Source organism: Cyanistes caeruleus, chromosome 2 (genome assembly GCF_971803275.1).
Source record: "Cyanistes caeruleus chromosome 2, bCyaCae1.hap1.1, whole genome shotgun sequence".
Taxonomy (NCBI): Eukaryota; Metazoa; Chordata; class Aves; order Passeriformes; family Paridae; genus Cyanistes; species Cyanistes caeruleus.
This window is the reverse complement of record NC_141702.1, coordinates 18869103-18884515: the sequence shown is the minus strand read 5'-3', so window position 1 is coordinate 18884515 and position 15413 is coordinate 18869103. Positions and strand designations below refer to the sequence as shown.

The window sequence follows — 15413 nt, the reverse complement described above, 5'->3', positions numbered from 1 at the left end:
GCAAGACATAAAATCATTATGAAGTCTTGTAAGCATAACACTGTTTCAAACAGAAATAAATATATAACACTTTCTGGTAAATTACAGCAGCAAAAAACAAGAGGCATCCTTTTTTTAAGCAAGATTTTCATCACTATAGCAGCTGTTCAGACCTGAATTCCTCTCACAGCCTGCTTTATATTTTCCAGTAGGGCTTTATTTTCTGGACTCTGATAACGATCTTGATTTGTATACATGTCCGTCAAAGTGGTCACGTAAGCATCAAAATTTTGTTCATTGATTGGTTCCTACGAGATATTAAATAGTAGTTCATATACAACTTTTATTTTCTTAATCGTATATTCATTTAAGCATAACATATTAGCAAGGCATACTGCCACCATTTTTATAATATTTAAAAAGCCTATTTAGTTCTTACTTAATTTTACAGGATACACTGGAACAGGCCCTCCATGTCTGTTAGCAGTTAAATGTATCTCTATGGTTTCAGTGCTGTTACCACAAATATCCAACTGGTTGATGAAACATAAACATAAAAAAAAAGGTATCTATTGTATGATGTGAACTGAAGATCGCCAAATTCCTTAACTTGTGCTCTCAATCACTTACCATATGTGGCAGCTGGATATTAGCTAGACTATGAATTAAAGACTGGCTTAAATTGGCCAATTCATGAAGAAGAGACTCATTTTGCTGTTCAATTACTTTGTTCTCCTCTTCTATCGTCTTCAGGTTGCTCTCCATTGTGGTAATCTAAAATGGACAAATTTGTATACAATGTAATATAAGGCAAACTGGTACAAAGCATGCACTCTTTGAAGGGAGAGAGAACAGAAATACCAGGGAAAGGAGAAAAGGTCTATTCATTCATGTTTAAAAAGGTTTTGCTTGAGTCTGCAGTTCTTATAGTCACTAAAGCTTTCTTATTCCCACTGTATGTTGTATAACTTTAACAGCTTGTCTTTTCAATACTGGTAATAGTGAGTGAATGAACTTGGATTCGATTCCACTCCTTTAGAGCTTTTCTTGTATAGCTGAAAGGCATTAAGGACCTTAGTTCTGTAAGTTCACCCATGCAGTTAAGACTCCTAGAAGCCAATCTTAGGGGCATTCTGCAGTCAGTCATGCTTTTCTTGTATTTTCAGCTACACATATATCTTGTTAATTAAGAATGCACTGCTGCTTGCTGCCATGTTTTGCTCTTTGTAAGTATAATATGAGTCTGTGCAAACTCACAGGGCTACTTTTGAAAGCTGAACAACTGCATGTTATTGCAATGTATGTACAAATTCAGAAAGTTTTCCAATATATACAATGACTTGTGAAACTGAAGAATATTTGCACATAGCCCTGTGGCATTGTTTCATGTACAGGTGAAAACAACTGAGATTGTGCTCTGCCTGTGTTTCCAGGTGACCAAACACATTAGCTCTGACCTTGCATGGTGCCTGCTTAAGCTAAATGCATTGCTGAGAGAAAGCTTCCCTGAGCTTGTGGAGAGCACTGTGCTAATGGAGTTATAAGGATTTCAGATGAGCACTGGCTTATATCCAGATCATCAAGAGCACATGCAGAGCTCACTCACATCTGTCTGCACTTTCCTCTGTAGCCCTGTCCTTACTTTCCACATGGGGTGATAACTGTTGACATCTAGTTCAGAGTGTACAGTGTGCTCTGTGTGTGTGTAGGTTAAAATATGCATTGACAAGAAAAAAGAAGCCAGTGAAGTGGAAAAAATGCCAAAGAACACAAGGTTTTGAATTCTCAAAATGAGGTTTATCCATTGGCCTATCCACTGGTTTATACACTGGCCTAGAGACTGAGCTATGGGAAGAATTGATACAATTTAAAAAATGCTGATAGGAAGGTCAGAGGTTTGTGTAGTAGTAACAGGCAGAAGGGTATAGGTTCTAAAGTGCATATTAACTTGACCATGAGTGAGCAAATGTTTGGAAACTTTTTTGGCACAGTCAGGTAGTTAGAGGTATCACGTTTTATTTCAGACCTAAACTTTCTGTCTGCTTATGGAAATACAGCCCACCAATTGATAGAAGTAACTTTGAAAAGTTATGTGCCTACATTAAGTCTCCAAGTACCTCTTGCTTTGACTACAGGCGCATACTGCAGTTAATCCAAGTTGCCAGTACTGTAAGGACCTGGTTTTGTTACAATTAATTCTGAGCTATTTCCACAAAATATATTAGTATTTAGTAATTAGTATAAAGGAAAATACTTTCTTCATATTTGAACCTGGACACCTTATTCTCCTCTCTTATTTTGCTTTCAGCTCATTTATATTGGAGGGAAGTGCTGTATCCAAATGCAAAACATCTTTCATAGGTGCTTCTTAAGAGTCAAGTCATAATCCAATATCTATCCTAATTTTTTTATATATTACAGACCAGAATGAGGAGTCTGAGGCCAATGAAGGTTCAGTTCAGTGTGGCATACTGCAGCCACCTCACACTAACTTCAGCAGGAGCTGACATTCTATAGATTTTCTATCTAGCTGAGCATTGCAACTTGAATCATATTTTTTCGTTTTTCCACGAGATGCTGAGTATCTGCAAATACAGTGGCAGATGATCAGGATATCTCACCACTTCACTTAGTAATAATCTATAAATTCATCTGTTTTAAATTTAATTATTGCATTTGTTTGCTTAAAGGCTGAAATTTTCCTCCCCACATTTCACCCTAAAACTAAGAAATGTCTACTTGTATGTATTCTGAAAATAGGCTAATCTGTTGCTTGTATGAAACACATAATTATTTGCAGATTTATTCTCCTCCTCTCCCCTTTATGTGTTTCTGCTCCTCTAATATTTGCATGTTAAATTTGAAAAAATTTACTAGATTTTAGGTTAAAAATATTTTCTCCAAAGTCTGAAGTAAAAAAGCAGCTGAGTAAAGGAGTCTTACAACTGCTTCAACTAAGAAAAAGGACTGACTTCTCACTTTATTAAATAGAAAAATTCTACATCTAAGAATTTAATGTAGAATATTAAAAACTTTCATTGGCACATACAATCATATGGGTTGCAAATCTGTACTAAACACGACTGTTGCTACTTCTGGTGTTCACATAACTTTCACTATTTTCCCACTGCATATTCCCCATCTGTCATGTCTTACTGAAATCTGAGCTGCACAATGATTTTCTGAAGGTTTATCAGCAAACATTTTGTTATGTCCAATATAATTTTAGTTTTGTAAATTAAGGGGACTGTTGACTTTGATTCTCTTAATAGTTTGATAATGACTATGATGTAACTCTCTGTGTGTTGTAAATGTAAATTGCTTATCTTCAGGAAAGTGTACGAATTCAAAACTAAGGCCTCTGAATTGTTTTGTGAAATTTAACTTGGGATTCTCTGCAAGGCCTTGGTAGCCAGCTGGGTAAGAACAGATAACCACTAGACCAGATTACCTAGAGATTGTGGGAATTCTAGTATGGAAAGTAAAGAACAAATTAGACAAGCACCTGTCAGGTTTAGCTTAGAAAGATCTTAGGAAGTAAAGATGACTGGTGGAGAAAAGAATGTTTTCATGGTCTCCTGTAGCTCTACTTTTTTAAATCCCGTTAATCATTTTAATCTACATTTTTTCTAAATCTGCAGTACTGAATTGTGAAAAATAACCTCTTAACTTAATGGTAAAATCCCCAGCTGAGCTTCCTTTTACCAAGAACATTCAGTGGTCCCACAAAGTGCCTAATCTGATTTCTAAGAATATGCAATGTCACTAGTCTGAAGTATGAAAGCTGGTACTGAGACCATTAAAGTATGGCTTCTGTACTCATTTCAGATCAAAGCTTGATGTGAAATTCCTAAATAAATCTCTGAAACCCAATACATGTTTATGCCTGTGAGAGTGTTATCACAGCTTTATTTTTCAATTAATCTACCCAAATATGAGATTAAAGGTGCAGTAAATTACTGAAAACTGGAGCATTTACCTAATGTACACATAACAGCAAAACTGCTTCACACATTTTAAAAACTCAGCTAAATCAGTATGTACGTGAATAGCACCTACAGTGTATTAAGCAGAAGAAAACATAAGGCCATTGGAAGATGCCAGATCCAGGATATTTATGACCTGAGTAAATATATGTAATTTTCCTGCCACTGATTATTCTTCTTGCTTTATATTCTTGCAGATTTTGCCCTCATTATCCTACAGGTATATTTGGTCACATCAGGAAACTGTGTAAACCATAAATAAAATCCTATGAAAGCTGAATAATGACAGAACTCTGAATGCAAGCATAAAGAAGTGAAGTTTCAGTATCAATCTGGCTAAGGTTTAGAAATAAAATAAAAACCAAATTGAAAAAGTAGATCCTGCCTTGTATTTATAGCTATAGAAGAGGAGAAGGAGACTGGACGTGGTGCCTATCTCCACAGGCAGCAGACAAAGAAGTAACAAGGAATGATTTACTCTGTTTCTGTTGAGATTGTTTGGGTGTCTATGATTATGGGACTAAAGACTGACAAATGGTGACTGTGATGAATTTCACTGTTAGTGTCTGTGCTCAGATCATGTGAAAAGACAAGCACCAGAATGTATGCTGGACACTGAAAATTTCTAGGGGAATTCAATTGATTTTGTTTTTTTGCTTTTTCCATCCAGTTTTAGGACTGCTGAAAAACGGTATTTTAGTTAATAGTCTAATGTTAGGTTTTCTGCTTTTTTTTCCCCCCAACAAATTTATGTGGAATGAAAAAAGAATTAAGCTGTATCTCTGGAACCACTACTGCTGCCAAGGGCTGCATTCAGTGTATCCCATGATGAAGTGTAACAGGTACTCACTTCTCTGTCTAAATTTCCTCTGTAAGACATGGCAAAAGCCATGTTGTTCATCTGGGCTCCTTCACCTTGTAGCTTATGTTAATGACCATGTTGTCACACAATATTTTAACTGCTATTAGAAAGGCATAGCCTTATCAAGGGGAAATACCAGGCTGACCATGTCAGGTCATTATTTTAAAGAATATATTTTGCTGAGTTATTTTTATTTTTTTTTTTTACTTTTGGCAACCGATGTGAAAATTGCATAATGAACACTGTTTTCAAATTTTATAAATAGAAAATTATGCACAGATATCTTAATATATAAGAAACATAAAAGGGAACAGTATATTTCTTATATTTTTTAAACAGTTGCGTAGAAAAAAGCAGCTTGAATTTAGGGCTTCATAAAACTGTTACCTGAGTTCTGAGTTTAATCATATCAGCTTCCATCTGGGAGTTGGATTCATTTAGTTCTTTGATTTCTTCATCTAACTGTTTAATTTCTTCATCATTTTCTATACCTGTGTGACATAAAAATAAAAGGGGTGTTAAAATAATTAAGGTTTAAATGAGAGTTCAGTGAATTAATTATTTCTATATTTGAAAATCAATTTATTTCAAGCAAAAAAGAAAAAGGAAGAATTCTTCAAACTTTTATTCTGCAGTTTAAAAGAAGTATTTTCCACTACTTTTCCTTTTAAAATTGCAGTAATTCTCCAGTGAGAGTGTTGAAAATGCCTGGAGGATCAAAAGGACCTTTATATATACTCATTTAACTTTATATTATAAGAAATGTACCTGCAGCACCAAATTTTGCTCCACTGTCATATGTAATTTATTTAAAGAGTGTGTCCACTTACAGATCTTCTGAAGGAAGGTAAAAAATCTTAACATGGTAATCTCTTCATATTACAGCATGATCAAGAGAATTTGTAAGTAATTCAGAATTTTTTTTTCAGCAAAGAGAAATTTTGGTGATGTACTGGGATATATTGTGATTCTGCAGTTGTTTTTAATGCTTGATGAAGGCTCAGAATGATTCATGAAGGGTTCAGAAGGGTATTATTAAATAACAATATATAATTTGCCAAATGAAAGTGCTTTCTATAATTTTGTTACATAAATATTAAAAACCACAGAATTTTAAAGGTATCTGGATTTCTAAGAATCCAGACAGGAATAAACAGTGACAGTTTAATCTATTTATCCTTATAGTTAGTATAAAAATGCATAAAATAATCCTGGAAAGAGACAGATTTGTTTTTTCTCAAGTCCAAGTGTGAACACCTAAAGCCAGTGAAACCGGTGCTCCCACTCTCATTCTTATGCTGGTGTGAATATTTCACACCTTTCCCCACAGTGCCTGACTCTGATGTTACAGAATGGCTTGGGTTGCAAGGGACCTTAAAGATTATAAAGTTTCAACCCCTCTGCCACAGGCTGGGACACTTTCCACTAGACAAGGTTTCTCAGAGCCTCATCCAGCCTGGCCTGAAACACTTCCAGGGATGAGGCATCCACCGCTTCTCTGGACAACCTGTTCCAGTGTCTCACCACTCTCACAGTAAAGACTATTTTCCTCATATCTAATCTAAACCTACTCTCTTGCAGTTTGAAGCCCTTTTCCCTTTGTCTTGTCACTACGTGCCCTTGTAAAAAGTTTCTCTCCATCCTTTTTGTAGGATCCCTTCAGGTACTGGAAGGCTGCAACTGGGTCACCTCAAAGCCTTCTCTTCGCCTGGTTGAACAATCCCAATTTTCTCAGCCTTTCCTCACAGCAGAGGTGCTCCATCCCCCTGATCACCTTGGTGGCCTTCTCTGGACTCACTCCAACATGTCCTTCCTGTGCTGGGACCCCAGGGCTGGATTCAGCACCTTGCCCTTGGTCTTGTGAAACCTCATGAGATTCCCATGGGCCACTCTTCAAGCTTGTCCAGGTCCCTCTGGATGCCGTCCTGTCCTTCAGGAGTGTCACTGCACCACTCAGCTTGGAGTCATCTGCAAATTTGCTGAGGGTGCACCTGATTCCTTTCTCTATGTCATTAATTCAGATATTAAATGACACTGGTCCCAATACAGACCCCTAAGGGACAACACTTGTCCCTGATGTCCATTGGGGCTCTGAGCCATTGACCACTACCCTCTGGAAGTGACAATCCCACCAATTCCTTATTCACCTAACACTGCACCCATCCAATCCATCTCTCTCCAATTCAGGGAGAAGGATGTTGTGGGAGACCATGGCTGTGGCTTTACAGAAGTCCAGGTAAATGACATATGTAGCTCTTCCCTTGTCCACTGATGTAGTCACCCCATCACAGAAGGCCACCGAATTGCTCAGGCAGGCCATGTGTCCAAAATATCCACATATTACTCCTTAAAGCATTCTTCCTGGGCATGGCAGATACAGTTTTCAATACTAACAAGGTTCTAGAGAAAATAACACCCAGACCTTGCACTCCATGGTTACAAGCTTTTGAATAAAGACAGCCACTGCTTTCTCCATCTGTGCTGCCCATGTGGGCTGAGGTGCCTCCTGCACTGCGTTCAAATGCTCAGTGGCTCTAACACAGTTAACGCCAACAGTTAAGAAGGCACGCACTGCCAGACTAAGTGACTACATCGTTTTCCAAGAAAACTCAGGACGTGGGCACCTCCCAGACAAGTCTTTATCATATTACTTACTTGAACTGAAGCACCTACATTTTGCTTTTACTGCACTTCAACTACCAGGGTACTATCCTGATTTTCATCCAAGGTACTTTCCTCATCTTCCCTGCAACTCAAGGTTCCCAGGAAGAATTGCAGATTACTGGAGCTGAAATAGCACAAAGTCATCTCCATCTGCCAGAGGTTATAAAGCCATAGGTCCAAATGAATTCAAGGGAACTTAGGAGGAATTAACACTCTGGAAATAAACCCTTTTCCTTTTCTGAATCCTGCAACAATATAAGACTAACTATTGCTCTTTGATGAATGGAATGTGAACCAGTAAATTGTAAGGGTATATTCTACTTTGAAATATTTTAGAGTTTTAGATTTATATAGACATAACTCGATCTGACTGCTCTACTCCTGGCTCAGGTTTCCAGTGCATAAGACCTGGTTTCACTTCTACAGACAGTGAATTCACAATTTATGTAGAGTATAGGAAAAAAGGCAATAGAGTAATGGTAACTTTAGTTTACAGCAAATTAGTATTTAAGAACGTAATGATTAAAAATTTACCATTACTGGCCCGCTGCTTTATTGTTAGCATTTGTTCTCCAGACAGCTTTGCTTTCTTCATTGCTGAAGTAGCTCTGGGGCATCCTGATAAACTGTGAACAGTAAGGAGCCTGTTAATTTTGACAGGTCATTGAAAAGAAATCTGTAATCCAAACCTGTAATAAAAACAGTATCAGAGACATAGTTTATCTTCACTGCCTAGCACTGAAAGAGTGCACTAGTCTGAAAAAAAAGGACTTACCAGTAGTGATTTCATTGTTTTGTTTTTCTTCCAAATTCTTTTTGCATAGACAGCTAATATGAAAGTCAGATATATCGTTCAATTTTCTTAAGACAAGATATTTTTAATAAAACATTTTATTTTAAAAGCAGTTATTGTGTAAACACTCCCACTTGAGTTTCATGTCCCTGCTCTGAACTTCCACCCTATTTTGATTCAAATGTTCAAACATGGAACTGAATGCTGAGAGAAGAGGACATGAGCTACCTCTCACATCCAAATGACTACGTCTTATAAACTGTGTTTCTTTGTGAATATCACCTACTGAGCTGGCTAAATTTCCCTTTTCTAAATTTTTTCTTAAAATGGCAGTAACTATGTGCTGGCTTTTTGTTTCAGCCCAAGTAATTCCAATAAAAATGACCTTGTTTTAAGGGGGGATATATATGTCTTATAGTGCAAATTTGTCACATTTATGGATGTAGATTCAGTTATCTCTTCTCTCTCACATTGCCAAAATATTAAGCTTTTAAATTACATTGCACAAAACAGTTTGATAGCAAACACAGTCTTAGCAGGCTTTATTGTAAAAATTAAAATATGGATCAGACAGTGCTCAATATTTAACAAATAATGGTACACCAAACTAGCTGCTTTTTCCAAAATCACATCTTTTATGTAGTTGCACTATCGCAGATAAGAGAAAATACATATTCAATCTAATTTAATGATGGAAAACTATAATCTTATTCTGAGGAAGCTTTACCTTTAGTGAAGAGAATTTGGAAGTTTGCTAAACAATTTCCTGTTGCCGCAACATTTCATTCATAGCCATGCAAAATGAGTAACGTTATGAACTTTTCACTGCATTCAGGCACATTTATATTTCCTCTTCAGATCCAAAGGAAGACTTTTTTGTACAATTTTTAATTGTGAAAATCAGATTCAAATCTAATACACAAATAATCACTCTGCAATATGGAGGAAAGTGGTGTCTTTGATTAAAAGCATTTATTTAGTTAACAACTTCCTTTAGTTAGCAACTTCCTTCTAAACAAAGTCCTCTAATATAGGTATAGTGTTTGATTACAGAAAATGTTTCTCTGAAAAGAAACAAAAAAGGATTGCTCTTAGAAAAACATATTAAAAACAATATTTTCTCAGCAAAAGAATCTGTGTTCAACATTTTATACAGCTTTGTGACTAAGAAGATGTATAATAAAATAATGCTAGTATCAAGCAATGGCATGACCTAGTAGCTTTTGGCTGTAGCCTAGTTGGTAGGATGCCGAATTACTACTCCAAAGTCTGCTATGGACTCAGTGTGTGACTGTAAACAACTGTTCTCTTGAAGAGTCTAAGTGAGTCTTGAAGACGATTAAGGAGGAGAGGATCTGGAGTTTTGGGAAAAAATGTTGGCACGGAGAAAGAAATGGAATAACAGTATAAGCAAAATTTCTGCATCATTTAACTGACTTCATTTTTGTAATCTTTCAGTTGACTTAATGAATTTTCTCATATTTTGTCCTCACTCTTTTTCAGAAGAAGTTAGCATCGTTAGCCATTATAACAACTGCATTAGTCTTGTTTTGTAGCCTTTTCCTCTCTAAAAGTCTTGACTGATGATAACCCCTCAAAATAAAATCAGCCTTCAGTCTACAGATACAGCATTTAAACAAACCAACAAGAAACCTGGATGCTAGAACAAGCACACCTGAGAGCAAAGAAAAATAATCAAATCAAATTTGTTCAGAAGTATTAGAAATCTACGGTGTGATTCAACATCCCTAAATCTAAATTTTGGTGCCAATGACCCAATCTTAGTCCCAGGCCATGATTCTATACACCAAGTTTTCGGGAGTGCCTAAACCCATAGATACCTTCTCATCTAGTCTGGAAGGTTATCTCTCCACTGGTGTGCCCACGGTGCTCCAAGGTGAGCTCTCACCCTGAGGCCCAGGTACAAGGTTTCATATATGCAACACTAAGTTTTCCTATTCCACAAAATAGGGTGGTCACATTCTAGCTGCCAAACAGCAACTGTCTGTGGCCCATCACCACTGGAGAGAGGTGTATTGCTGGGGTAGACACGTATGGAGCACCTATAGCTTGGCTGCAGTTCAAGCACCCTGGCACCAGCTGCCTTCTGCCTATACTGAACCACAAAGATCTGGGTGCTGTGCTCCATCCTTGCTGCTGGAACTGTTGAAGAATCATTCTGCATGGATTATCTACTTTCTTCTGGAGACACCTAGATGAATCATGAGTTAGTGAGGGGAAAGGCAAAGGGTGCCTATTTTTTGGGCATACTAGTGAGGATGCAGAAGGCTTCCACATTCTGTAGCCAGATTAGTTTTGTTCTAACCCACTGGTGATCTAATACAATATGTACAGACAGAGGAGGGCTTTGACCAAAATGGGTTTTTGAAATGCATCTGCATGCCTAATCCACAAGCTTCCTCTTTTTGCTTCCCCAGTCCTTACATGCATGGCTTTAGCTTGTGCATCATGCACCTGTATGACTACCTTTAGCTTGTTATGTGTCTGTTCTTAGGAGAGGCCATGAATGATCCTAAATTTTCCAGTGGCCAGGTGGTCCTAAATTTTCCAGTGGCTTTATGCACTTTAAGAAAGCATTCAAAACTCCCAAAGGTGTCCTGCTCACCACAGAGGAAGATGCCAAAGCCAGACCATGTCATTGCCTTCTCTGCAGATCTTTTCTGGCAAATCCGTCTCTTCATTAACTGTATATTGTATTGTAAGCAGATGAGTTCACTTTCCTGAGCCAGACACTTTTAGTTTCAGTGAAGCAGATACCAAGTTAGTAACCTAAATTAAGAGTACTGATTTTTACTACAGTTTGTTTAACTTGTCTAAATTCTTCAGAAATGAGTTAGTCAAAGATAGCAATGTGCACCCCTTTTGCTTGGCTCTGTTCTTAATTAATTTACCTAAAACTGTTTTAAGTAATTAAAAACTAAATTAGGACTTTTACAGTAAGCTTCTACTCTGCAAGGGCATTCTACCGCCTCCATTTTATCTTATTGACTACATTTACTTCTACTGAAGGCAATGGCTCTTTAAATAGAGAATGAAGAAAAGAACTGAGGATTTATGGGAAGATGAAAAACAAGGTCAAGTCAGTGTTGCACCAAAAGTGGGCTGTTGTACAAAGGCTGAACCCTACAGAGGAGTAAAGTTAACCAAAAAGCTTGAATTGAGATCCCAGTGAGACAGAGAGTTGCTTGGCATTTCTAGAAGACTGGGGGACAGAAGGAGACAGGAGTAGATATGATTTTATTTTTTTCCTGTGGTTGGAAAACAAAAGAATACAAGTGAAAGCTATTTTAGTGCTTTAAGACTTATGTAATACACGCTTTGAATATTTCAAAAATGAAAACAGACTATATCTAGAGAAATATCTAATAGTTAGAAATACTAGTAGGTAGTAGTTTTGTTAAGGATAATATTTATCCTCACATTAAGTATGTGATGAAGCTGTATCAGGAGGGTTGAAGCTGGATATTGGGAAAAGGTTCTTTACCCAGAGGGGGCTGGGCAGTGGAAGAGGCTCCCCAGGGAAATGGTCACAGACTGATGGAGTTCAAGACGTGTTTGGACAATGCTCTCAGGCACCTGGTGTGATTATTGGGTCTCTGGACTTCAATGATCCTTGTGGGTCCCTTCCAACTCAGGATATTCTATTATTAAGTTTCAAGCCTTTACAGTTGATGCTTGTCATAGGTTCTCAAACCTTACACTGACTTTTACACAGTTCTGTAGCTTATTCATTCCAGCAAAGAATTAGTAAAATTAATCAGTTATCTCACTTGCTCCTGCTATTATTCTCATATGCACAAGAAATCATAAGAACATATGAACCCAGTTGAGTATTCTTTCCGTAATAAAAATGAGTTATGCTTTCTAACATTGCTGGAATAAATTCAGCATAAGTGTACCAAGCCATGGATCATCTCTGTCAGACTGGATGCCACAGAGCTTGAAGCCACAGCATTTTGGTGGGGTTGCGAGAAGCATCAGCAACCAACTCCTGACTCCCCCTGAGATCCAGATTCACCAAGAGCTGTGAGTCTCTGCAGTACCAACAACCAGATGACCATCAGCATCTCATTTTGTTGGGATCCAATGTGTCTTCACTCATTGGGACTAATTTCTAATTTGAGAAAGTAAAGTATTGTCTGGTACATTATCCTATAAAACCACCCTCTGCCATAACTTATGAAACACTATAAAGACTGTATGGTGATTGTATCTACTAACGTTGAACAAAAGGTGAAGAAAGAATTTTCTTTCTGAATTAGCACTAAGATTATATTACTATAACCAGTGCCTCACCATATATTCACTGGATTTGTAAATAGGGTGAAATTTGTTACAAAATAGAATTGAAATTAGTGGGGAGGGAAAAATTTTAAAGGGTTTTTTATTTTTAAATATTCAGTGCACATTTGCCAAGAAATTTAATTTCTTTATTTATTTATTAAAAAAAAAAAAAAAAAAAAAAAAAAAAAAAAAAAAAAAAGTGGGTTAAAATCCTGAATGTTTCAAGAATGTAATTTCACTGTCTTCAGGGATGCAAACAACATAGGTCACCAGAGTGGAGGATCATTGATCAAGTGGAGTGATTGTCTGGGTGACCGATTTTAGTTATCTGCGTTCCAGCTCTGTGTTAAATGTATTTTTTTTCCTCAGCAGACAGATGCAGTTTAGTTCCTCTTGAAGCTGGAGGTTTTGCACTTGGCTTGTCAAATGAAGAAAACATTTTCCAAACAGAGAAGTAGGTATATGGGAAAGGAGGAGATAAAGGTCAAATAAAACACAACTTTTATATTTGGTATGTCAAGTGTTGAATTTACAAAGAAATAAATAACAGGGTGTAAAGAAACCAGAGACTCAACCTGTAGTACCCAAAAAGCATCTTGAGGATAAATTTTATAAACCCTGCAAGATGTTTATAGATTCATTAACACAGTGATTTTTCAGAAAGAAAATTTAACAATCCTCTGTTTATTAAAAATAGCATTGTCTATAGACTAAAGGAAGGAACAAGTCACTTTCAAGGGACCTCTTTTAACTATAGATATATTCAAACAAGCCCCAGATGTTAAAACCTTTTGAAATTCAGGGAAATACAGATCACAGTGAGAATGACTGTTTTATTTTGTTAATGGCTGAAGCCTTACTTTTAGACTAAACTCCTCAACTATTTGCAAATGTTTGAAGTTCAAGTTAAGAGATCAAATTCAGTGATCAAAGTAGCCCATTCCTTGGTTAAATATTAAAACCATGAACTACTCTTCTTTTTCTATGTTGAAGGGTATCAGCTTTAGTGACTTCCTTATTCCCATGAGTAAATTCTGCTACACACCTTAAAGGATGTAATACCCTATGCACAACTCCAGCAGAGATAAAAGGAACCCTCCCTAAACCAGCACTCATTTTTATTTACATTCAAGGGTGATTGGCTTTTCCCCAGGTTCTTATTGAGATGTGAAGCAAAAGGAATCCAGGAGAGAGGTTCTGCAAACAAGGTAGTTTTGTTTTCATGGAGATTGCTGTGACTCACAGAGGACTCTCTTCTCCCCACACAATCCCAGCTGACTCTGTGTGGTGTTGGGTGAAAAAAAGCATCTGTTCAGCTCAATTTCGTAATTCTTCACTGGAAAAAAAATATTTTTATTAATGTGGCCCTTTATAGGTCTTGTTTCATGGCAAAATCTTTTTGTTTCTTTGGTTGGTTGCTTGGTTGGGTTTTTTTGTAGGTTTTTTTGTTTTGTTTTGGGTTTTTTTGGGGTGCATTTACAACTCACACCTGAATGCTTGCTGTGAAAAACTTCAATTTTGAATCAGGAGGGAAATCTCAGTTAAAAATACTAAAAGCCTGATGTAATGTGGGAAGTGACAGCTCTTAATTCAAGTTGTTTTCCAAAGGTGCTGACAAAAGTAGCTGAGATTTTATTCTGTCTAAATAAATATTTGTGTCAGAAGTAAGAAAAATCAAACCACTACCCAAATGGCCAAAAAAAAAAATTAGCCGTTATGATTAAAATGAAATGCAAGCTTTTCAAAATTATTTAAATAATATTTGATCATTGTTTCAGAAAAACTTTCTGGAAATAACTATGCTCTTATTTTAGCAATGGGAGGGTTGAATTAGCAGTAAAATCTGGTCAGTCAGGCACCAAATACACATCAAGAGAGAGTGAATGGCCACCCAGAAGAGAAGGTATTTGGATTTTTTTACTGGAGATTTAAAAGGTAAGATAGTGTTATAACTTAATTATGCCTATCCCTCATAACAAAAGAACAAAGCAGGCATCAGGTAAGAAAAACAAAAATAGGAATTATGCAGAATTGTTAACATGGCAAAGTTGAGAGAAAAGGCCATGAGAGCAGACTCAATTTGAAAGGAATCCCCCTGGGGCATAAATATACACCAGAAAAGGGATTAATGAATCTTGAAATGCTGGAACTGTAAGAGAACTGCCAAAGTTGCCCTTCAGTTGGGCACAGTAGTCCCTTGGCAAATTTACATCATATTTAGTTAACTGAAGCTGCTTAGTCAGCTAAGAGGCTTTGTGGGTGGGCTTTTCACATGTGTTAATGAGCTTTGACCTGTATCATCCCTGAAGAGGGAAAGAGGTTTGGCTCTTGCCCAACATTCAACAACTGTTCAGAAATCTCTCATGTATTCTTTGGTGAGTGAGTACCCACTGCAGCACATTACATGACTTACAGTTGGCCCCAGCACGAAGCTGTGCACTTAATGGGGCACAACTGAGTGCCCCAGGAGCTGGGGGCTGGCTTCTGCAAAGCTTATCAGCCTCTCTCCTGTCTGGTGACTGCCCACAAGAGGACAGATGGCCTGAAGACCAGTGGATTTACTGGGCTGTTGAATAGGAAGAAAGGTTGAGACTTCCTTGTGTGTAAATATGGTGTATGTTTAGCTACACACCTCTGATTAGGCTCTTAGGTGGCTGAAAATTTCAAGTGATATATTTAGTGACCAAATACAGCTCACTTTGGCATTTAAAATGAAGCACAGGTTCTCTAAACACTTTATATAGACAGCAAGGAGAAAAATGTATTTCAAGAGGAAAATTCATCCCTCCTTAAATCTAAAAAGCTACCCTGTATTCTCTGCTTT

At 37.1% G+C, this 15413-nt stretch overlaps 1 protein-coding gene across 18 annotated transcripts in view; it reads right to left on the bottom strand.

The window, feature by feature from the left end:
• Window positions 1-15413, bottom strand: part of MYT1L (myelin transcription factor 1 like) — a 333945-nt gene that overhangs the window by 2506 nt on the left and 316026 nt on the right. For 11 of the 18 annotated variants that reach the window (XM_086875945.1, XM_023922543.2, XM_023922541.2 and 8 more), the window contains 4 exons: window positions 8026-8117; window positions 5209-5318; window positions 610-753; window positions 1-287 (listed from right to left, as the gene is read on the bottom strand). The exon at window positions 1-287 is cut by the window's left edge and continues 2506 nt beyond it. In XM_086875945.1, the coding sequence (XP_086732071.1) occupies window positions 147-287; window positions 610-753; window positions 5209-5318; window positions 8026-8117 (487 nt within the window). In that variant the 3' untranslated portion in view covers window positions 1-146. The remainder of the gene's footprint in view (window positions 288-609; window positions 754-5208; window positions 5319-8025; window positions 8118-15413) is intronic. The other 7 variants (XM_086875948.1, XM_086875946.1, XM_023922542.2 and 4 more) reach the window with 1 other exon arrangement.